At 52.3% G+C, this 23,267-nt stretch overlaps 1 protein-coding gene across 3 annotated transcripts; it reads right to left on the bottom strand.

The window, feature by feature from the left end:
* Window positions 1-7: 7 nt before the first annotated feature.
* Window positions 8-22,018, bottom strand: CDHR1 (cadherin related family member 1). Of its 3 annotated transcripts, XM_003828213.5 has the most exons (17): window positions 21,706-22,017; window positions 20,937-21,032; window positions 19,877-20,022; window positions 18,691-18,741; window positions 17,409-17,498; window positions 15,845-15,931; window positions 14,613-14,726; window positions 13,410-13,553; window positions 11,930-12,008; window positions 10,617-10,717; window positions 8,174-8,377; window positions 7,670-7,822; window positions 5,384-5,548; window positions 4,834-4,901; window positions 4,142-4,370; window positions 3,202-3,459; window positions 8-2,469 (listed from the first exon to the last, which is right to left on the bottom strand). In XM_003828213.5, exons 1-17 carry the CDS (start codon window positions 21,758-21,760, stop codon window positions 1,930-1,932), a joined length of 2,580 nt encoding a protein of 859 aa, XP_003828261.3. In that variant the 5' UTR covers window positions 21,761-22,017; the 3' UTR covers window positions 8-1,929. The 3 variants fall into 3 exon arrangements, with proteins under 3 accessions (XP_003828261.3, XP_008951806.3, XP_034786902.2); XM_008953558.5 differs by lacking the exon at window positions 5,384-5,548 and having other exon boundaries at window positions 21,706-22,018; XM_034931011.3 differs by lacking the exon at window positions 18,691-18,741 and having other exon boundaries at window positions 21,706-22,018.
* Between the last annotated feature and the right edge of the window lie 1,249 nt (window positions 22,019-23,267).

The raw sequence follows: 23,267 nt of genomic DNA, 5'->3' as shown, positions 1-23,267 counted from the left end.
ATCGGCATGGCCTTTGGGTAACAGACTTTATTTTCCATTTACAAAAGAGGTTGATTGCATGCAAGCTGTAAGGATGCTGTATTCCCTATGGAGGGCAAGCATGATCCAGCACAGTCCTCTCCTGAAACACAGGCTGGAAAGTACTTATTCGCTCAGTCTGGGCTCCTGGATTGCTCGAGTCCACCTCTTGCTTAATACTGTTCACATTGGGGACTGTAGAAACCCCAGCAAGGATTCTGCACACTGGCACATCTCAGTAACACCTCCAAACACAGACTCAGAAATCAGGAAAGCCACAAGTGCATACAATCTCTTTAAATGAAATCACCAATGTATTCTAGAGGGGTTGTTAGTAAGTAGAGCCAAATGCAAAGAACTGTTCTACTTTTCTCTCTCTGTGCACACATGTAGATTTCCTGATAGCAGGTTCCTTAAAGCAGGGCACAACCTATTTGTATTAACCCCAGAGGCCTTGTATGACTTCTGTCCTGGGGAAGGTTGTCACAAGCTGATGAGGGCTGCCCTGGCTAGACAAGATCCTTGCCACCAACCTGCTGTGTGGCCTCAGGCAAAGCATTCCCTCCTTGGGAACTCATTTTCTTCATCTTGGCAAATTAAAGACTTGGAGCTCTGGTTCTCTCTGACGGTAGCTGGCCAGGACGGTAGCGGGAATGGAGTGAGGGAAGAACAGAAGGAGAGGTGTGTGAGTCACGGCAATGCCATCATCCAGTGGTAGCCCCTAAGCCCAGCACAGTGCCTGCTGGGGCGCTTGGCAGAGTAGCTGTGAGGCTCCTAATACTTTCTGGAAGAGCTGTACCCACAGAACTGGGCTGCAGAAAAATACTTTGCATTCATGCCGCTTTGCACTTGGTTAAAGCCCTCATCACCACTATTTTCTTCAATCCTCACCCTAGACCTGCATGTGAGGTAGACAGGGCCTACTTTCTTCATTTACAGATGAGGAAGAGGATGATCAGCGACTTTAAACAGCTTTCCCAAGGTTAGGCGATGTGAGCAGAAGAGCTGGATAAAAACGGAAGTCTCCCCACATCTCAGCCCTGATATTCATCAACTGCCCTGAATTGTCTCTTCAAGGATGGCTGGTGAGGCAGCTCCTCAGAGAGCAGCCCTGATGCTCTTCTAGTTGCCTTTAGGGCTACCTCTATAGCTCCAGCTTTGACATTTTGGGGCTCAGGGCAGTCCTGGCTGGAGACATCTGCCCTCATTCTTGGCAAGGCCCATCTTCCACCTCTGTGTCCCTTGTCCCACGTGGGCATACCAGGGTCCACAGTCTCTGCCCAGACAGAATGCTCTATCTTTCCAAATGCATCCTGGCACAGTCCCACAGTCAGTGTATTTTCTGTGCATCCTTGCTCTCCCCTTACCTACATTTGCTTTCCTACAGCCCACGAGGTTCGCTGACCTCCAGCCTGAGACAGTGCTGAGCCTCCTTTTCCTGCTCCTGCTCTCAGCTGCAGGCGTCAGGATCCAGATTCTAGTCAGTGTTGCTCCACGTGGCCAGGGCCCTGCTGCTTGACTAAGGATGATGATGAGATCCCAGTAGAACCTGAGGGACTGTGAGGTCTGGGATGGGTGAGTAGAAGACACATAGAGCTGGCTTCTCGTCAATTCTCAGCCCTGAAGAATGGAGGGCATTGTAGTAGTGCCAAGGATTTGAGTAACGGGGACGTATTTGCCAATTGCATCCTATAGCCCAATGTCTTGCCCAAGGCCCTGACTAGAGCCCTGTCAGAGCGCAACTTCTTGTTGCGCCAGAAGGTGGCGGTAGAGATGACGACAGTGGGGATTACACCATTGTGCAAAACAGGGGTCAGTGACCTTAAGGAGCAGAGGAAGGGGAGCATAGTCCGAGCAGCAGGGTGGTGGGGGTCAGGGGCGGAGGAAAGATGGGGGGTCATAGGGCACACACTAGAAGTAAGCCTTGTTGTGCACACTCTTCTTCTCAAACTTTTGCTTGAGCTCAGAGATCAGAGTTGACTGGACGGGGCTTCCCATAGTTTTGGGTTTTGGTGGGGGTTGGGTCGGCTGCGGAGTGAGAGAGCCAGAGACTGTAGGCACGGTCCACTGGGCTGCGCCAGTGCTGGGCGCCACGCTGGGTGGTGGAGGGAGAGCCGGAGCTCTCGGGAGCAGAGAGCTTTCTGGGCTGTTGTTGTTACAGTTCTCATTGGGAGGTTTCTCTTTGAGCATGAACTTGGTAGCGGCTTTGGTGCTCTTGGACTTGAGCCACTCAATGCGGATGGTGCGGGGCGCAGGGCTGGGCCGCTTGCGGAGCACCCGCCGCACTGGCAGGACCTTGTTAGACTTCTTGTTGCGCCAGAAGGTGGCGGTGGAGATTAGGACAGTGATGGCCACGACGGTGGCCATGGTGCCGGCCAGCACACCCACGGCCTTCATGGGGTTGTCCTTGGTCTGTATCAGGAAGGCAGCCATGGGGCTCCGGGAGAGGGTCTGAAAGAGAAAGCCACTCCCTGCACTCAGCTGTTCCCACCTGGTCCCTGGAGTACAGAGTAGGCATGTGCTTCCTTAAGGCTAATAGTTTTTAAACTTTCTGGAGTCAGGAGTCCCTTTGAGAATCTGATAGGCACTATGGGCTTTTGTCCAGGAAAATGCACACAGAGAGAGCATGATGCATGCAGCTCTCCAGAAAAATGCACGCAGACCCAGCATGGTGCAGACCACTCTCTGGTACAATATGCTCAGACAGAACGCAATGCGAGCAACCTCTTTTGGATTCAGAACTCCTGCTTTAGCTGGAGTCTGTCCTTGAGATGGAGGAGATCACTTGCCTTTGATTGTGGCAAGTGGGGGAGGGGGTCCATCTGCCCAGATGTATCAGGAATCTCTTAAGTGACTAGTTTTCTGCCAGACACTGAGCTAAGAGCTACACATAATGACTTCACTCTGCTTTTCAACACCCGTGTGAAGGAGGCATCCTTATCCCATCTTACAGGAAAGGTAACAGAGGCTTAGCAAAGCCCAAAGTCACACCATTAATAAGTATTGAACTAGAAACTCAACCTGCTTCCAAAGACTGTGTGTTTGATGGCACAGGCTGCCTTTGATAACGTTGAGTGTCTTTTGGAGGAAGCCTGGAGATGGTCCTTCTCGCTCTGCCCACGTTGCAGAGAGGTCTGAGCCGGCCTGCTGACCCCTTTTTCCTGACCATGGCTTTGTACTCACCTCAGCATCTGTGATGTCAATCTTGAGTAAGGCTGTGGTGCTGAAGGATGGGGAGCCCCGGTCCTTGGCCTGCACCTCTAGGGACCATAGGCAGTCCCTTCCAGGTGTGATGTTGTGCAGGGCATCCAGGGAGCGGATGGAATTCTTGAGCCAGATCTCCCCCGTGTGGGAATTGATGTCGAACACGTTGGCGGGCTCTGCATGGGTGATGGAATAGTCCACCAGGTTGTTGGGTTCCTCTGCATCCTCGTCTATGGCCTGTGCACACGGAGAGACAGACAGAGCTGAGCTTTGGGGACAATCCTTGTGTACACTGGCTAAATCAGCACGTCATATGGGGCTTGCTGGGTTGATGGGAAATGGTCCTGATCCTATTTTGAGAGGATTGAGTTGGGAAAGGAACAGAATGCATGCCCTCCTATAAGCCAGGGTCTATGTAGGTCTTACACATTGGTTAGCCGGTTCCATTCTCAGAACAAGTCTAGGAAGCAAGTATTGGTGAATCCATATTACAGATGCAGAAACGAAAGCTTAGATGCAAAGTGGCTTTCCCATGGATGCAGAGGTATAAGAAAAGGAGTCAGGATTCAAAGTCAAGTCTGCTGGGTTTCAGAGTTCATCCTTTTTGCCACATTGGCAAAATGACAAAGTGCAGTGAGAAAACCACTCTTTTGAAAGCAGGCAGGCCAGCTATGTGAAGGCAAGCCAAACACTTAACCCACCTGGCCTGTTTTTTTCATTTGTTGAATAGCAATGTCTTCTTTCTCAGAGTTTAATTCTCTGTTGAGGTGGGGATGGGGATACACAAAATGTCTTAAAGTCCTTTGTCCATGGTGGGAAGCCAAAAAATTGTATCTTCAATGAAATTCTTATGCCCCAGTATCTCTTGCAGCTGCTGGACCCAGGCTTTTAGGGGAGCTCAGCTGCCTCCAAAACTCACCTCAATTTTCACTGGGGTCCCTAGCACCATCGTCTTCTTCTGAACGCTCTTTCCAAACTGAGGGGGGTGGTCATTGACATCCAGCAGTGTGATAAACACCTCAGCTACGCTGTACTTGCCCTCCATGTCCTCTGCCTTCACATAGAAGTTGTACCTGGCAGTGGCCTCAGCGTCCAGGCTAGCCCAGGGCTGGGTGTAGATAAGCCCAGTGGATGGGTGGATCAGGAAGCTGCCAGGCAGAGCACATAGGCATGGGTGTGCACGCATACACACATATGTGCATACATACACATGCCTGCAATAATGAGCTGCCTCCTGAAGCAGCAGTGAGGTGTCATGCAGCTCCTCCAAAGTGTCCTACCTGCTCCCTCCTATCCTTGCAATCTAAGTGAGGTAGATCCACATGTGGACTCACCCATCTATCACTATCCAGCTTAGCAACTCCAGTTATGGTCTTTCTCTCTTCCTATGGCCTGCCCCCTCCCCAGCCAGCCCTGCTTGCCTGGCTCCTGAGGTCCTGGGCCCTGAACTTCCTCACCCTCTGCTTCAGCTTTCCACTGCCTCTCTCCACTTCTCTTCACCCAGGCTCCTGTCCCTCCCAGGCCCCTCCTGCCTCTGCCACAGACCTCCTCCACCCTCAGCCTTCCAATCCCCTTGCCCAAGGCCCTGTCCTGGATTCTGGATCTACTTACAGGTCTGCCCCAGTTCCATAGATGGAATATTTCACTTCACCCCAGGGTCCTGTATCTGGATCCACAGCCTGGAAGAGAAAGAGCCCTGGGTGGCACGTGCCTCTTTGTCAGGGCATGTTGGCAGCTCCCATGCCCTGAGGGTTGCTTTCAACCACAAAGCAAGGGGATTTGGGGTTTGCCCAACTGGGGAGAAATTGGTGGAGAGACATGCCCGGGATCCTTAGTTTTCCTCCAAGAAGTTTTAAGTATTGAAACAGCCAAGAGATTTAGATCTGGAAAACACTCATCCCTCCTTTATAAATGAGGAAGAGGGGATGGGTCCCATGCCCTGTGATTGTTGTTTACACATATATCCTCATTACAGTCCTGTGAGGTGTTGTAATACCCATCATATGGATGAAGAAACTGAGGCTAAGAGAGGGCAAGTAGCTTGTCCAAGGACAGCTAATGAGTGTGGGTTCTGCCACTCAAACTGCAATGATCTTCCAGATTTGTCTGGCTTCACAAGGCCTCCTATCCCACCCAGTCCCTGGGCCAGTGCCCAACCCACTGTGACAGCCACCACGCTGGAGCCCCCTGGGGCGTTCTCAGGAATCCTGGCAACGTAGTAGAGGGAGTCGAACTTGGGGACATTGTCATTGGTGTCCAGGAGCTGGATCACAACATCCGCTGTGGAACTGAACTTCTCTGGGGTGTTCACTTCAACAGCCAGGAGCTGGGAAGGGGGGGGAAATGGGGACTTGTCTGGGTAGGCACTCACGCTGCGGAGAGCCTTCCCACCTCATCTCCCCAGGACTGATGTGGCATTCATCTGCCATGTCTCCCGATCTTCCTCGCAGCTGCCAACCAGCTATTCCTGTAAGGGTCACCTCTAAGGCCTGGCATCTTCCCCTACCCCGTCAATTGGCTTGTAATGCCAGCTTTCTTATCATTCCCATCTGTATTGGGGTCAGTTTATTTCGTTCCACTGAGCTGCATATCCTTTCCAGTTCCAATTGTCTTAACTATTCTTATAAGTTTATTAGCCCATATAAAAACCAGTTTAATTTTGTCAAGCCTTGTTGCCACCTGTCCAAAGGACATTCTAGGGAAGAGTTAATTGGGGGCATTAAATTCTTTTTTTAAAAAAATAAAAACAAACAAAAAAATAGATCAGGCGCAGTGGCTCACACCTGTAATCCTAACACTCTGGGAGGCCAAGGCGGGTGGATCACCTGAGGTTGGGAGTTGGAGACCAGCCTGGCCAACATGGTGAAACCCCATTTCTACTAAAAATACAAAAATTAGCCGGGTGTGATGGTGTGTGTCTGTAATCCCAGCTACTTGGGAGGCTGAGGCACGAGAATCACTTGAACCTGGGAGGCGGAGTTTGCAGTGAGCCAATATTGCGCCACTGCACTCCAACCTGGGGGAAAGAGTGAGACTCTTGTCTCAAAACAAACAAATGAACAAAACCAAAAAACAAAAACAAAACAAAAACAAAAACAAAAAAAACCAAAAAAAACGAGTCTTGGCTCTATTGTCCAGGCAGGAGTGCAGTGGTACTATCTCAGCTCACTGCAACCTCTGCCTCCCAGGCTCAAGCCATCCTCCCATCTCAGCCTTCCAAGTAGCTGAGACTACAGGCGTGCACCACAACGGCTGGCTAATTTTTGTAGTTTTTGTAAAGATGGGCTTTTGCCGTGTTGCCCAGGCTGATCTCAAACTCTTGGGCTCAAGCGATCTGTCCCCCTCGGCCTCCCAAAGTGCTGGAATTACAGGCGTGAGCCACCACGCCCAACCAAATTCTTTATTAACTTAAGGAGAGTTTGAACTTTTTAAACAAGGTATGCCTTTACATCTCTTTCTTTATGTCTCTGTGAAATTTAGCATTTTTCATCATTTGCATGTTCCATATTTCTTATGGTAATTCCTACAAATTTTATGTGTTGGTTGTTATTGTAAAAGATAATTTCTATCCCATATTTTCTTATTATTTTTTGTATGTAGGAAAACTACTGGATTTTGTGCATTAACTTTGTAATCAGCCATGTTGGCAATTTTGCTGAGTTTCTAAGAGTTTCTTTTTCTTTTTTTTTGTCTTTTCTCTCAGATTCTCTAAGCAAACAATTATCACCTGCAAATAATGACTGTCTTTTTTCCTCCTTTCTAAAGTTTGAACTTCTTACTTCCTTTCCTTATCCAGGAACAATGTTATTTCAGGAATTGTGTTAAATAGTAGTGGTGATAGCAGGCATCCATGCTTTGTTCCTAATTTCATGGATTGCTTTTATAATAGTATTTCACTTTTAAGCATGATGCAGGCTATAGGAGAGTATGTGTATATGTGTATAATTATAAATAAGATAATTTTAATAGTGTCAATGAAGTATTTACTTTTCTTATTAACATATTATATATGTTCATATATGATATGCATTTTATAATACATTTATGATTTTACATAATTACAAATGATATCACAGAAGTATTTTTTTCCTCTTCAGCTAAGATTGTTATCAGAAGAGATGACAAATGTCAAGGCATATGATAAAACATCTATCTTGATAATAAAATAGTTTATTCAATCTATTAACATGGCAAATTATATTGGTAGTTTTCCTTTGATCCCACACCACCACCTGCATTCCTGGGGCTGGTTGTGGTGTGGAAGCCAGGAAGCTCAGTGAGGCTGGATCTGTGAGCAATCTGCAGGAGGGGCAGAGGGCTGGAGAAGAAAAGAGTAGGGCCAGGAAGGGCAGAGAGTGACAAGAGACCCCTCAGGAATGAACCAAGATGCTGGTATGAATTCCTGGGACCCTCCCATTCAGGGCAGTGAATTCAGGGCACCACCTACCTTGAAGGTTAATACTTTGGACTTTTCAAAGTCAATGGCAGCTGAGTTCTCCACGATGATCGTGACTTGGGCTTCATTCAGGACTGTCTGTGGAACCACTCGGAAGATGCCCCTGGGTCCCACCAGCTGCAAGTTGAATTTGGCATTGGCTCCCTAGAGAATTTGGAGAGTGGAAACAAGGAAGATGAATGATGATAGAAATTCATAATCATGCTATATAGAAGTCTTCACGTGCCCTTAACCCTGGGAGATATTATTAAGAGAGTTTCTGCATCTGACTTTTCCTTGTGAATGGACTGTGAGCACCTTTAGGCTAAGCAGATAGTCTTTGATTGGTTACTCTCCCTCCTCTCCCCCTTGGTTACAACTTCTTGTTTCATTCATTTTGTGGCCCACCTGGCCCCGGCTACATACGCAGAGCAGGTTGATGCAGACCCACTTAGCTTTGGGACCTTGGCTTCATACCGTTTGTGAGAAGGCAGAGCGGAGGGCAGGACCACACACCTGGTCGGAGTCATTGACGGTGATCTTGAGGCCCTGCAGGATCTCTCCCTGGGGTGGGTGCTCATTCATGGACAGCTCAAACCTGTTTTGGGGTCCGCTCTCTCCATAGAATGTTGGTGGGTGGTTGTTGAGGTCCACAATCCTGATGGTGACTGGGACGGTGGCCTGGGCAGCTGGGCTCCCCGTAGGGCTCATTTCGGTCACCTGGGATGGGGACAAGTGGCTATGGCTGTGTGGCAGGTGGACCCTTCATATGGTCCAGCTGCTACCTCCCCTGCAGAATGTATAATCCCCTCCATTTGAGTGTGTCCTGGCTTAGCAACTTGGTTCTAACTGATAATATATGGCAAAGATGGCAAGCTATCACTTCATGATTACATGACAAGAGATAGTATCGTCTGTCTTGTGAACTCTCTCTCTTGCCGATTTTGATGAAGCAGGAAGCTACAGTTAACAGAGACTAATGGTGACCTCTAGCCAACAGCCAGCAAGGAGCTGAACCTCTTAGTCCAACAGCTCACAGAGAACTGAGTCTTGCCAGTAATTGGGTGGGCATGGAAACCAACCCTTTCCCAGTCAAGCCTGCAGATGAGACCCCAGTCCTGGCTGACAATCTGATTGCAACCACGTGAGGGACCTGGAGACCAAAGACCCAGCCAAGCTGAGCCTGGAGTCCTGAACCACAGAAACTATGAGATATGAATGTGTATTGTTTTAAGCCACTAAGTTTGGGGTAATTAGTTTTGCAGCTGATAACTAATACAGCTGACAAAGCCAGGGCAAAGAGCCCATAGGTACCTTGTGAACCATGTGGCAGATATCCTATGAACCTCTTCAAGACCACCTTTCCCTTGTTCTGTAAGCATGCTCTGGTCTTATGTATCCTAAAATAACCCTACCTGGACTCCACTCCTTGACACTTTCACTGCTATCCCTCTTGATTCTCATCCCACCCCTCATTCAGATTCTTCACCCTGACTTCCACACTGTATGTGGCACTGCTACTCTTTCTCCTTCCCAAGTGCTCTATTCCCACGGCAATGTGACTCTGCTCTCTACATCTTCTCCTCAACCTCTCTGATCCCTCCTGGGTTTCCTTTACCTGCCCCTCTCCTCCTCCTCACTCTCAGCCTCTTCACACAGCTCCCACAGCTGTGCTTGGCCAATTGTCCTCTCTTTTCTTCTTCCTCTGGGTGCCTTTATTCCCTCTCATGCCTTCCACAGCTACCTGTAGGTTGACATTCTCTCCCACAATTCCAAACCTGTATGCCCAAGTTTTGATGTTTGAACTTGCATGTCCCTCAAGCCTTCAAATGCATCCTTCCTCACCTACTTCACTTGCCTGCTGTCCTGTACTCCTGACGGCACGGGACCACCTGGGCTTCATCTATCCCTCTCCCATCCCTTTCCCTCAAGATCAGCCAATTTCCTCATTCTGTGCAATCTGCCTCATGCATACTTTTCAATTTGTCCCTTTCTTCCATCCCACCTACCCTCAGCCCCACAGGCTGTCTTCCTCTGTTACTTTGGCCGATGGCTCTACCTCTCATCTAGTTCCCTCTGAACCCAAGTTGAGACCAGAGTTCTCAAATTCTGGCTGGGACTGGTACCAGAATTACCTGGGTGCTTATAATACGCAGATTCCTGGGTTTGCCCCAAACACACTGAATTCCTATGCCCGGGAGTGGATCCTGAAAATCTTGGTTGGCCCAACTCTCCAAATTTGGGAACTCCACTGGTCTGGTGAGCAGCCAGGTGAACTTTTCAAGTGGCTGTAATCCTGCTGAAAACCTTCCAATGGCTCCTTACTGCTCTTGGGTAGGACCAGCTACATAATTTGCAGGCCCAGCGAAAAATAAAAATATGGGATCCCTTGGTGAAATTATTAAGAATTCCAAGACAGCAAACAGCAAGCATTAAGCTTAGTGTGGGATCCTCCTAAGTATAGTCCTTGTGTGACTTCACAGGTCACATGCCCGGCTCTAGCGACAGATCCATACCTCCCATTCAGGACCTTTGCTCCTCTGGCCCCAGCCTGGGAGTCCACCTTTCCTCCTTCTCCAGGCTGCCCATCTTTCTCTGCTCTGGCCTCGCCTGACTCCTTGTTGTTCCCCCAATATATCAGTTCTCTCCCCTCCAGCCTGGGCTTGCTGCACTTTCCTGTCTTGGAATGCTTTCATTCCATCCCCACCCACCCAATGCCCGCCTCTGGCAGCATGCACCTGCAGGATCCCACCCATGCTCAGGCATTGCTGCTTCAGTTGCATCTCCTCTTGCCTTTCTGTGACTCCCTGTTTGTGGATTCACGTCTGGTGCAGGTGCTCTTTAGAACAACATCTAGCCCCCTCCCCAGACTATGGGCCCCAGGAAAAAGGGCCTGGGTGTCTTTATAGCCTTCCAGGGCCAAAGGTGGGCAGGGAAGACAAAGCTAGAGGGAGGGTACCTGTACATGCAGCTCATACACCTCTCTCTGGAGCTGGGCCGGGCTCTGAGTGATGGAGATGGCTCCAGATGTCTCATTAATTTCAAAGGCTCCATCGCTCCCTGTCAAGAGAGATGCACCCTGAAGTTCTGCACAGGACCACAGGGAGGCGCAGGGGAGTCGTGCCACAGGATACTCCTGCATTGCCTAGGGAAGTCTTCATAGAATGGAATCCTGTCATCTGTGTCTTGTCAACATGGAAACAGTCTCAGAGGGGCTAAGTAACTTGTCTAAGGCTACACAGCTAGTGCAGATCTGGGACTTGAACTCACTTCTGTCCAGCTCCCACGTTCCATACTGTGTCCCTTTTCTTATGCATACTATATGTGCATGTGTGCACGTGTGTGTGTGTGTGTGTGTGTGTGAAGAAAAGAGAAAGGAAGCAGGAGGACATACAGAGAGAGACGGACATGGAAGGGGAGGGGGGAAAGAAGGGACAGGAGGGAGGGAATAAAGACAGGAGAGGGAGGGTGTGTAGTGGGAAAGGCAGGAGATGGGGTGGGTGCTCAAGGACTGGGTAAAGGTTTGCAGTGGTGATGGGAGGGAAGGCAGCTGAGGTCCTGTGAGGCTGGGGAAAGGAGGCTGGCAGCCCACATGTGAGCTGCTGGAAAGTGAGTATGCACAGCCATGTCCTAGAGAAAGGCCGGGGCATATAGACCTGCACACTTCTGGTACCAGGCACCAGATGCGATGCCCTGGCCTGGCCCAGGGACAGCTCATCTGGCTCAGTTGCTGCCCAGCTGTGGGAAGAGCACAGACTGTGGAGCTAGCAGGCTCAGGTTCAAATACAATGATGGAAACTTGGGATGCCTACTTAGCTTCTCTGAACTTCAGTCTTCTTGTCCATATATAGGGCTAGCACTAGAGAGATGCCATATCACCACTGCATTTGATTCATTTAATTCATCTATATGCTGTGGGATAACAATTAAAAAGAATGAGGAAAATACATAGCCACTTAAAAAGTGTGAGAAATGTTGCCACGCATTCCCATCAAGGAGCAAATACCCAGGGGGAGAGGAGCATGGGTTAGCACCTCCGTGTTGCTCTCAGCACCCCTGCCCCATGCTCTCTTGGCTGTTGGATATCATGACAGGCAGGGACCGAAGCACACAACCCAGAGACTTGCTTGTGTTGGGCACAGCCCTTCCTCTCCATACATCTTGTAATCCTGGTCCTACAGGTGAGGGAGCTGGAATCTAGAGAGGTTGAGGAACCTTGCTCTGGTCACCTAGAGAGTCAAAGCTGCAGCCCCCAAAGCTGCTCAGACTCACCATTTACAAGGCTGTAGAGAATTCGATTGGGTTTGCCCCGGTCTCCATCCATGGCAACCACCTTCAGTACCTCCGAGCCCTCGGGGAAACAGGAACAGCCGCTGCCTGGTGGACAATATGGGGGCCCTCCCCTCCCCAAACAATGTCCCCATGATGAAAAGGAGGTGCTACCCCCACCTAGGAAAGTGTCAGGCCTCTATGTGGCCATGGAGCATAGCCCTGCTCTCCTCTGCAGGGGGCTCGAAGCACCCACTGGCCTCCAGGGCTGGAGGGATAGCCTGAGCCCCTGCTTCTTCCTCGCCGGTAGGGGTCAGTACCTGAGCTTCCCAGGGATTCTCAGGCCTCTTGCACCAACTTCTGGCCCACACACCACACTCAGCCCTTGCCTCTACTGCTCCCTAACCTCTAGCCTTACTTTCACTGCCCTCTCCATCTTTTGCTTTCATCCCACCCCAGAGGTGCATGAAGGGAGAGGTGGGAGAGAGGCCAGGCCTCAAATGCGAGGTCCCAGAATTAAGATTTTATCCTGTGGGCCTTTGGTGCTGCTGGAAGGGTTAGGGCGTAGGGCTGCCCCAACTATATAAGTCTTGCTTGACTTCTGCCTGTTGTCCCCTCTTAAGCCCCCCTACACAAGCCTTTCTCTCTGGTCAACTCCAGGCTACTTCTTAACCCAGCCCAGGTGCTGCCTCCTCCCTTGGAGCCTACCCTGAGCCCTGTCCCTCAGCACCACCTCCTCCCCTTAGCTCCTCAGTGGGATGGCCTGGGCCTACCCTGGCCCACCCTGCAGCCCCCATCCAGAGCAGTCCGGCATCTCTCTCCCTCACTCTGAGCCCGTCTCCACCACTGGGTCCTCAAAAAGTGTTTCATTTTGCTTTGTAAAGTCAATAATAGGCCGGGCACGGTGGCTCACACCTGTAATCTCAGCACTTTCGGAGGCCAAGGCGGGTGGATCACCTGAGGTCAGGAGTTCCAAAACAGCCTGGCCAACATGGTGAAACCCCTTCTCCACTAAAAATACAAAAAACTAGCTGGGCATGGTGGTGTGCACCTGTAGTCCCAACTACTCAGGAAGCTGAGGCAGGAGAATTGCTTGAACCCAGGAGGTAGAGGTTGCAGTGAGCCCAGATCGCACCATTGCACTCCAGCCTGGCGACAGAGCGAGACTCCGTTTCCAAAAAAAAAGTCAAGAATAATCAGACAAACGCAAATTGAGAAAGCAATTCAATTGCACAGAGTTCTTAAGCTGTAGCCTAGCGAGGCCTGGCTCCAGCCTGGTCTCTGCCCACGGGGAGCTCATGGTCTAGTTGGGGGCAAAAGGGCCAGTTCATGGCCTGAGGCTGGGTGAGTCCAGAGCTGGCCTCTGTGTGAGGAGGGCAACCGGGGCCAGCCCAGCCATCTCCAGCAGGGGGTCCCTAAAATCACAAGGGTCAGGGCAGGAGGCATTTGGAGGGGACGCTGGCTGAGGGGGACAGCCACCCACCGGAAGGGTGTCCTCGTACACATAGCCATAGTAGGGTGTGCCCACAAAGACAGGGGCCATGTCCTGAACATCCTCCACATTGACCGTGACCGTGGTGGTGGCTGAGAACACCACATCAGCCCCATGAAGCCTCCCACCGCCATCCTGCAGAAGAATCGGGGGCCACGGGAGAGTGAAGACAAGTTGAGATGTGGAATTGGACAGAATCCGTGAGAACCTGGCTTCTGCCCCCTATGGCTGTGAGGCCAGCTGTCCTCTCCAAGTTTCTGTTTGCTTCTGTGTCACCCGGAGATAATTCTTCTCTCACAGGAGTGTTGGGAATGTTAAAGTGCCACCATTCCTTTGCAAGTGGGGTTAGTTCTGTCTTCAGAGAAATCATATCAGATGAGTGGCAGGAGAGGGGGCATTCAGAGCTAAATTCCCCCTCCCAGCCAGAAACCAAGCCTCAAGCACCTCCTGAGGATCTACTCTGTGCTTGGCCTGTGCTGAGTGTCAGGGACCCACAACAGCAGGACTTGGGCCCCGCACTGAGCATCATAATGGAGATGTGCAACCAGCCCAGCCTGTGCAGCTATGGGCAGGCGAGGCTGACTCGGGCCTCCTGGTACAGGCTGCAGTGGGATGGCCTGTAAGCCAGGCTGTGACCAGCAGGGGCTTGCCTGCAAAAGAAAGTGCTGGGCCTAGAGGGACTGCTAGGGTTTTGCGCTCTTTGTGGGGGAAGAAGCTTTGGTGGGCACCTGCTGGTTTCCAATGTTTCCCACATCACACACTTCTGAAATATGAGGAACTTAGTTGAGCTTCAGGGGTGGGCAGATGAGGAAACTGAGGCTCAGAAAGGGTGATTGGGCACACAGAGAGGAGGAGGTGGGTGAGCAAGCCTGGCCAGCGAGAGGGAGGTGCCCGGAGGCCATGCTGTTGAGGATCTGAGGGGGACGCCATTCTCTTGGCGATCCCACCTGGTCTTACCCAGGGGATCCTGGCCCATTAGTTTCAAGGAGGCATATGCCCTCCCGCAGCCCACAGACCCCAGCCTCCCTGGAGAATATGTCCAGGCAGGAAAAGTTCCGAGCAGCTGCTCCCTATTTCCCCACGCCCATCGTATCTCCTGCTCTCCAAACTGCCCCCACTCCCCTGTAGAACCTAACTTGGTTCCAATCCAAGGGCTGAGGAGACACTGGATGCTCCCCTGTCCTGATGTGTTACCTTGGCGACCACGGTGATGTAGTGGGTCCGGGACCTCTCGTAGTCCAGAGTGGCCCCAGCCTGGAGGCGCAGCACACCGCTGTGGCGGTCCACGGCAAATGGGGAGTGCAGGTTCTATAAGAATTAGGGGGCAGCTGGACCTCAGCAAGAATGCAGGCCAGCCCCAGGAATGCCCGCTCTGCTTTCTGAAGGGGGTCCTCACTGCCCCTCACCACAGGGCCTCAGGGCTGAGATTCCTCCTTCAGAGCACTCAGCTTTTCTGGTCCCAGGTTCTCCTTCATAGGACTTGGGGCTTTCCCTCCCACACCCTCAGTGAAAAACACAAGGTTCCCTTTTGGGCCTTTGTTTTTCCTCCTGCTCAGCTGGAAAGCAAATTTTCTTGGGCTCAGCTTTGGGCTTAGTTCTGGCCTGGAGGGTCCAGCAGATGGCAATGTCTGTGGAGTAATCTAACCCGGAGGGAGCCAGGGGTTAAAAGTCACAGTGAAGGAGAGAAACGTTGGGACCTTCAAACCCTACACCAAGCAAGTGACTGCGGGCCAGTCCCAGGCAGCCTGGCATCGGGGGAGAGGGTGTGCAGCCTGAAGGAGGCAGGCAGGGAGCACCGGCCTCTGGTAGGGTCCTTGAGGGCCCTTCTGGCTGGGTAGTGTCAGGCGCTTGTGCCAGGTGCTGTTATTGGGGACTTTACACATATGTAGTTTTCACAACAATGCAACAAGGATGTGTTTTTGTCACTCCCATGTGATACATGAGGAAACTGAGCTGGGAAAGTTAGATAACGCGCTGAAGGTCACGGGAGTGGTGAGGGGTGGGGTTTCTCCAGCACCCGTGCAGTCCAGGGGACTTCTGGGCCTGTGTTGTTAGGGGAATCAGAGCTCTGCTTCTTTTGAGTGTTGTCTCTTCTGCTCTTTTTTCTATTGACCATTCTGGGCCTACACGGGGTTCTCCATCCATGTGGCAGCCCCTGGGGAAAGGGCTGGGGATGTGGAGGGCTGAGGGTCCTGGGGACGTCGGAAGAGGGAGGGGACAGGCTGACTTAGAGGATGCCAGGATGGGCCCATCAGGGGAAGAAGGCTTCTGTCCCTCTCACATCCCCTCCTGCCCATCCCAACCCTTCATGTACTTCTCGGGAATCAAAGAGGCACCGACCTAAGGGCCTGGGCGATGGAGGTAGGGGCCATCTAGGTGTCCCCTCCGGCCCAGCCCCAGGTTAGGTCCTGCGTGTCCCGCCTTACCTGCAGGAAGTAGGTGACACTCCCTCCAGAGCCCGTGTCCCTGTCCACCGCATGGACCTTAAAGATGATGCTCCCAGCAGGTATGTCCTGAGGAGGTCACAGCCACAGGGGAGGGTCAGAGACAGTGACAGCATTCTCAGGGGGACAGAGGCATAGGGGCATGCAGCAGTGGGGTCGGGGAGTGAAGTGTCAAAAAGAGGTGAACAACTGAGGATAAAATGTGTGAGCAACCAGTGGGGGCTGGGCTCAGAGAGGGTGCAGGAAAGAGGGAAAGGGATATTGGAGCAAAAAGACGTGGTGAGGGGCTGGGGTATGCGCTCAAGGAGAGTGGGAGAAGAAAAAACCAAGACCCCAAACAGATAAAAGGTCTACCTATGAAACAGCAATTCAAAAAGGAGGAGATGGTTCATAACCACAGACATATTTAGGATCACCAGGGACCATATACCTACATTTTAGAGCAAGAATGAGACATCTTTTTCCTAGTGACTTAGCAAACTTTTTTTTTTTTTTTTGAGATGGAGCTTTGCCCTTGTTATCCAGGTTGGAGTGCAATGGCGTGATCTTGGCTCACTGCAACCTCTGCCTCCTGGGTTCAAGCGATTCTCCTGCCTCAGCCTCTCGAGTAGCTTGGATTACAGGTGCCCACCACCATGCCAGGCTAATTTTGTATTTTTAGTAGAGACTGTTTCACCATGTTGGTCAGGCTGGTCTCGAACTCCTGACCTCAGGTGATCTGTCCATCTCGGCCTCCCAAAGTGCTGGGATTAAAGGTGTGAGCCACCGTGCCCAGCCTGAATTAGCAAACATTTTAAACTTTGAGAATTCAGTATTGTCAAGGGGCAGAGGAGAAAAATCCTCCTGTTGCAGGGAGGGAGCAAACAGGTGCCTTCTGGAAAAGCAATCTGGCAACACCCTGTGGGCATGTGTGCTTTTGATGCAGTAATTTCAAATCCTGAACTGTATCTTAAGGAAAGAATCCTAATTAACGAAAAACAAATTGATGCTCAGAAGTTGATGTGTCTCATGATAGCAAAATTTAGAGCACCTTAAATATCCAAACATCAGGCAATGATTCTGTAAATGATAGACTGTTCACTTATGGAAGCTATTAAAACGATAGTTACCCAAACTTTACAATTAATGAGGAAAATGCTTATGTTATAACTTAAGTGCAAATAGGATATAGAAAGCATATGTTTAGTATAATCACAACTATGCCAAACAAACAGAAAAAACAAAACAAAACTCTATAATGACAAAAAGGACTAGAAGGAAATACACCAAAATTTAACAATGTCTCAAGTTGGAGACAGCGAGGGTGATTTTGAAGACTCTAATTTCTCTTACTTTTCTACACATTTCACAATTCTACACTGAACATGTATAATGGAAAAAAGCAAATGAACATTCCTTTGGAATAAAAGCGAATGTTGGAGGGAGCAGGTGGTGACAGAGAGGTTCTCCACAGGGCAGTGAGCCATGGCCAGGCCACAGGGCAGCCCCAGGGGTAGGCTATGGGCCTGGGTGGGAAAATCAGCCCCTCTAGTGGCTCCTCACTTACCTCGGGAACCAGGGCAACATAAGGCTCCTGGATGAACCTGGGCGCCTCATCATTGGCATCGGTCACCAGGATCACGACTTTTTCGGCCACCTGAGAAGGGGCAGAGGGGTCAAGAGCCAGTGCAATGAGACCTTCTGATGGATGAATGGATAGTGACCTCTATCACTCCAATGTACATGTCTCTGCCCATCCCTCCTCTCTCTCTCTCCCTCTCTTCCTTCTTTTATTCATTAATGCAATAAACATTAAGCAGCCTCTTAGTACCAAACACTGTGTTTCATCCTGGAGGCAGAAGACTGTCTGATGATGTGTTATTTTGCAGTAGTCAGGGTGGCTGGGATATCAGGGAAAAGATCAGCATATTAAAAAACACTTTATGATCTCCTCAAGGTGATAGCAGCAGTATGCCAGGCACTGAGGGCGGGGCCCCTGCACTGCACCAGTGCACACACATGGCCTGTGTAAATGCATCCGATGGGGTTGAGAGTTCTGGGCTGTGGTGGTGGAGAGCAGGTGGGCTTCTTAGAGGAGTGAGAATTAATCCATGAGGCAGTTTGCCAGAAGGAAAGAGGTAGAAAGGTGTGCCAAGAAGAAGGGGTTGTATGTGCAAAGGCAAAGAGGAGTGAAATGCATGGTGAGCTGAGGATGGAAGTAGATTTATGGCTAGATTATGGCCTGGGTGGGGTGGATGTGAGAGAAAAGGCAGCGAGGCAGATGGTGCCCAACGAGGAGTCCTGGAACACCAGACAGAAGCTTAATTTTCATCCCGCCAGTGGCGGAGGCCAGCTGTTAGTGCTTTCCGAGCCTCAGAGTGGGCAGATCTGACTCTGTTCCATAGTGACAACTTCAGAGGCAGTTGGGGTCGGGGAGCCTGGAGGCCAGTGAGCCCCTGGGGTTTGTTGAGTTATCCAGGGAGCACTGATGATCGCTGAGAGAAAGTGGTTGCTGTGGGGTGTTCAGCTCAGGTGACTGAGCAGGAGGGCAAGACCTGGGTGGGGGAGGCAGATGGGGAGGGCAAGTTTGAGGAGATGCTGTGGAATGTGGGTTAGACCCATTAGAAGCTCAGCTCAGAGAGCCTGATCTCTCCATTCCTTCTTTTCCTTCCTTCCCCCTGGCCTTGCTGCAGCCCTCTCCTGTGGGCACTTTGGGCAGGTCTTGCTGGGCCCTAGCTTAAACTTGCAGAAAAGCCCCCATGAAGGCTTGGGGAGGAATCGTGCCAGCCTCACCCTTCTCAGGCCCAAATACTGCAGGCTGCCAGGGACTGCCTTGGACGTGCACTCACCAGATTCAGGCCATCAGAAATGCTGATGATGGCTTCAATCTCATCTTCCCTCTGTGAAGCACAGGGACTGAGTGAGTGTCCAGGAGTCTGACACGCCATAGGACCCCCGTGGCTGGATGGAGCTCTCCCTGCCCCACGCACCCATCAGAGGAGGTCTGGGCGTGCCAATAGATCCCTGGAGCAGGGTGAGTGGTGGTGACAGCATGCCTGGCAGAGTAGAAAGCTGCCTCCCCCCATGCTTGAGACCTTATTTTGGGACTTTTGTGTCCGGTGTTCTTATAAACTCAGAGACCCAGAGGGTCAGTTGGGGCTCCAACAGAAAATACTCTCCTGCCACAGTGAGGCGAGATGTCAACCTTAGTGTGCTCAAGGTCCCATAAAGACTTTCCCTCTTTGTTTTCCCTTTTCTCCCCTTCTCTCTCCACACCTCTCCACATTCCAGGGCTCTGCAGAGGCTCACATTCATGGTGTCTCAGCGCTCCCAGGATATGGTGAGACCTCAATGGGGAAGGGTATCGGATGTTGCCAGATCCCGCGGGTGCCAGGGAGTGGGTTACTGGCAGCACAGTCAGGCTCCACTGCTGTGTCCCCGCAGCAGTCCCTGAGACCTCCCTTTCCTTTCTCTACCCTGTCCTGCAGCTAGTGGAGGCTGTCACGAGCTGGCAGCATCCCCACAGCTGAGGTCCAGTTAGCCACACACCAGGCTGCTATGCGGTCTGAAAAAGCCCATGCCCTGTTGCCTGCAAGTTCTCAAGTGTGTAGAGCGGAGGAGGTCTGCCAAACTCAGACTCACTCCCAACCACCCTTTCCAGCCTTGACCTGCTCTGAGTTCCTGTGCCTCTCCCAGGACAGGCTTGAAAAATCACTTTGTGAGGTTTCTTTCAGAAACCTCAAAGTGCAAATGGATTTATTTTTAATGGAACATGCTTAAAAGATTAGCAGGGCTGGCAGGTGCTCATTAAAGGAGCCCACTCTTCGCTCTGTGTGAAGGAGGAGCATGAAAGTAAAGCCCACTCTGCTGATGGGAAGTGGCCCAGAGATCTCACAGAGTGGATGTGCCTGGGGTGTGCCCCCTCATCCCCTACTCTGCGGAGAGGTTCTAACCAATGTGCTCCAGGGGAACTTCAGCCCACCGAGGTCTGTCTACAGGCAGCGGCCCTGCAGCAATCCCCACACCTCCCCATACCTCTCTGTCCAGCTCTTCAACCAGGGTGATGTTTCCAAAAGTGGGGTCAACAGAAAAGACGCTTCTAGCACTGGGGTCAAAGCTGATGTGGTAGGAGATGGGATCTCCCTCAGGGTCTGTCCCATTCAGGGTGTATACGTGAGAGCCTGGAAGGAAACACAGTGGAGAGACATAGAATCTGAGACCCAACTTTTCCTAAAAGTGGCAGATGCTCAGGACCAACGATTCAGCTGTTTATAAAGTGACTATTCAACTCAGTGCCAAAGGTACCGCCCTGAACTTGGTGCTCATTGCTGGCCTCACCCCTGCTGGCTGCTTCCCTCTTTGTATGTTTATTCTTCACAGCGGGTGGATGTGATGATCAGCCACTTTCCAGATTGTAATCTATAACACGGGTTACAGAGCAGGTGCAGGTCTGCCGTGCCTAACTGTAGTGCCTATGTTCTGCTTAGCCTGGTAATAACTCCTCTCTCAGGATCCAAGATTGAGGGGCTCCTGGGTACAGGGAAGGGGAAATGGGAGCAGCCATTAAGGCAGGAGGGGTGACCCACAGTGCACACTGTCCCCGATGCCTGGACCTGGTTCTGCAGGGATTTCTGAGCCAGGTGCCTGCTTTGCTCTGCTCTCCCTTTTCCCCAGGTTCCCACTGCCCACAAAGTGAGGGAGAGGGAGTGTGAAATCTCCCCTTTCTCCTCCCCTCTCTCCGCATATCTCAGCAAGTTGGATGTTCTTAGGCCGTTTTAAAGCCTAGAGACCTGGGGCTCAGGGAGGTAAATACATTTGTTCAAGGTCACACAGCCATAAGGGGCCGCTGTAGCTGCCTGCCTCGCGGGGCGACCCTGTCTGTGGGGGGGAGCCCTGCTCTCCAGGACTGGCCAGACTTAAGTCGCCATGGCAGCAATGACCTTCTTTCCTGCCATTGCCCAGGGGAATTCGGAGAGCAAACAAGGAGCCCCCGGGCGCGCGCAGCAACTTGGGTGATGCCTGGGGCACTTTGTATTCTAAGTCTGCCTGCACCCCTCAGGGAGACCTATCGGGAGCAAGTGCCAGGGCTACTCACCTACAGGGGTGTCCTCTGGGAGGCTGAACAGAGCCATGTTTCCGTTGGTGCTGCCGACCCCGTTGTCGAAGAAGTGCGGGGCGAAGTTGGCCTGAGCTGGAAAAAGGACACAGAACAGACGGACACCCAGGCAAAGGACACCCAGACACCAGGAGGGAGCTTCGCACCAGCGCGGTCTCGCGTCAGGCCCAGCTACTGGGCAGGAGGGCGCTCCGCCTCCCCAACCCAAGTGCACCGAGGGACCCCACTGGGGCGCCGCCCAGAGGATGCCCCTGACCCCCACTCCGCCCCCGGTGGGCTCGGGCTTGTCAGGGACACGTAGCATGTGGGCGCTTAGAACCCAGGTAGCAATCCAACCCCTCCTTCATCAATGGGCAGATTGCACCCGCGCTCAGAGAGGGGCAGTGCCCCAGCCAAGGTCACGCCGCGAGTCGGGGCACTATCTCCTGCCCCACGCAGCATCGGAGCTGCCACCAAGCCTACAGCTCTGGTTCCCAGCAAGCGGAGAGCAGCGGGGGTCCGGACGCCAAACCCTGGGGCTCTAGGATGCCAGCTCTGGAGAAGCGCCCTGGAGCTCCCCACTACTCCGCTACCCCACTCCCCACTACCGAATGGGCCAGGAAGATGGAAGGACTTCTCCGCTCCCGTCCACCAGCCCGAGTCCCACTCTGGAAGTGGTCCAGGACCATGTCCCTCTGGCCACCTGGGTGACGCCAGCGCCCACCTCCCTCGCCATCCACGCGGCCAGCGCGGCCCAGCGGCCACTCACCCAAGCAGAGGCGCAGCAGCCCCAGGGCCAGGGCGGCCCACCGGCAGCGCCTCATGTCTTCGCCGGCGCGGAGTGTCGCCTGCCGCCGCCGAGACCGGGCGCAGGGGCACGGAGCATGCCCTGGGCCCGCGGGGAGGGCAGAGACCACAATGGGGGTAGCGGCGACTGCAGCCGCGGCGGGAGGGGGCACGGGGCGGGAGCGGCGGGTGGCGTGAGGGCGCTAAGAGGATGACACGGCTCGGATCTGCTCCTGCCGGCCGCCTGACGAGACCAATTAGCGGCGCAGAGCGGAGCGACAGGCTCCCAGCCGCGGGCGGGGGCAGGAGGGCGTGACAAGAGGACTCCCCGCCCACCACGCCCCCTTTGCCGGCGGCCCCGGGTCCTGGACAGGAGGACACCATGGGGGACAGGAGTGTCTTTCCCCCAAGTTGTCCTGAGGCTTTCCCAGGGCACCTAAGTCCTGGTGGGGCTTGGGCTTCGCAGGAGTTTTCTCTTCTCATCAACTTCCTCTGTGACTTTCAGGGGCTTAGCCGTCTTCTCTGAGCTAAGCATTCCAGAAGAAAAATTAGTGGAGCGGCCGAGAGGGCCTTGCCTTAGCAGTCTAAGCAGGTTCTATAAGCTGCGTGAGACCAAAGGCAAAGAGAAAGGGTGATGGATGGGCAGCAGATGGTAAGGGGTTATCAGGACCCCCTCTCTGTGATCTCAACCCATTCCTGCCCTGTTCCCCAGGCTGGACCACCTCTCCCAAAGGGTCTGATCTGCGTGGTGGGCAGCAGGGAGGACCCTCAGGTGTCCACCAGGGTGAGAGGCAGTTCTGCTCCCCATCCCCAGTCAGTGCCCAGTCTGGGACCATGAAGGGGCAGCTGACCCACTCTTCAAACCTTCCAAGGAAGAGTGAAGGGCCTGAAGGCAGAGTTAAGCCCCATCTTAGGACAGACTTGCACGGAGCTGGCCAAGATAGATCTGAACTGCCCGAGAGGCACGAGATCTCATTCCTAGAGGGTATTTACACAAAGCAAGGCACTGCTATTGGGGTCCTGGATGCTGATAACTTGAAGACACAGGTAAGCCCAGGAACCTTTTTGGCTGCTGGTAAAGCTCCTTGGGCTTCCTCGTTCTCCTGATCTGACACTGGAGGGTGCTTGGAAATGCAAACTGTTTTCCTTCTCCTGGTTGGGCCATTTATGGGGGTACAGGGTGGTCACTTCAAGCCCAAGCCAGGCCACTTCCCAGGATGCCCTTGGGTGGATGTGTTCTCAGATAGAGGAGATCCCTCCTCTGTGTGCTCCTGGGAGAGGTCTCCACAGCTGAGGACTCAGCATTCCCCCCCTCCCCCTGCCAGGGGCCTTTGAGGGAACAGAGCACCCCCCATCCCTTGGTCTAGGCCTACATGATCTACTGTGAGCAAGGGTCAGGGATTTGCAGAGAAGAAGGAAGATGAATCAATGGTCTCAGAATGTGCAGCAGTTTTCAGGCCTAATTGGCTGAAACCCTTGTTGAGTCTCCTTAGGCTTGGCTCTTTTGCTGAAAAGACACACTTTAAATTGCACAGACGTTTCTGA

This window comes from Pan paniscus, chromosome 8 (genome assembly GCF_029289425.2).
Source record: "Pan paniscus chromosome 8, NHGRI_mPanPan1-v2.0_pri, whole genome shotgun sequence".
Classification (NCBI taxonomy): Eukaryota; Metazoa; Chordata; class Mammalia; order Primates; family Hominidae; genus Pan; species Pan paniscus.
This window is presented reverse-complemented; position numbering and strand designations above follow the sequence as displayed.

Coding starts and splice junctions, on each gene's coding strand:
- CDHR1 (XM_003828213.5), bottom strand. CDS start 21,760: ATGAGGCGCTGCCGGTGGGCCGCCCTGGCCCTGGGGCTGCTGCGCCTC. Junction 21,033..21,705: donor GCTGCTGCGCCTCTGCTTGG/GTGAGTGGCCGC, acceptor TCCTTTTTCCAG/CTCAGGCCAACTTCGCCCCG. Junction 20,023..20,936: donor CCCAGAGGACACCCCTGTAG/GTGAGTAGCCCT, acceptor GTTTCCTTCCAG/GCTCTCACGTATACACCCTG.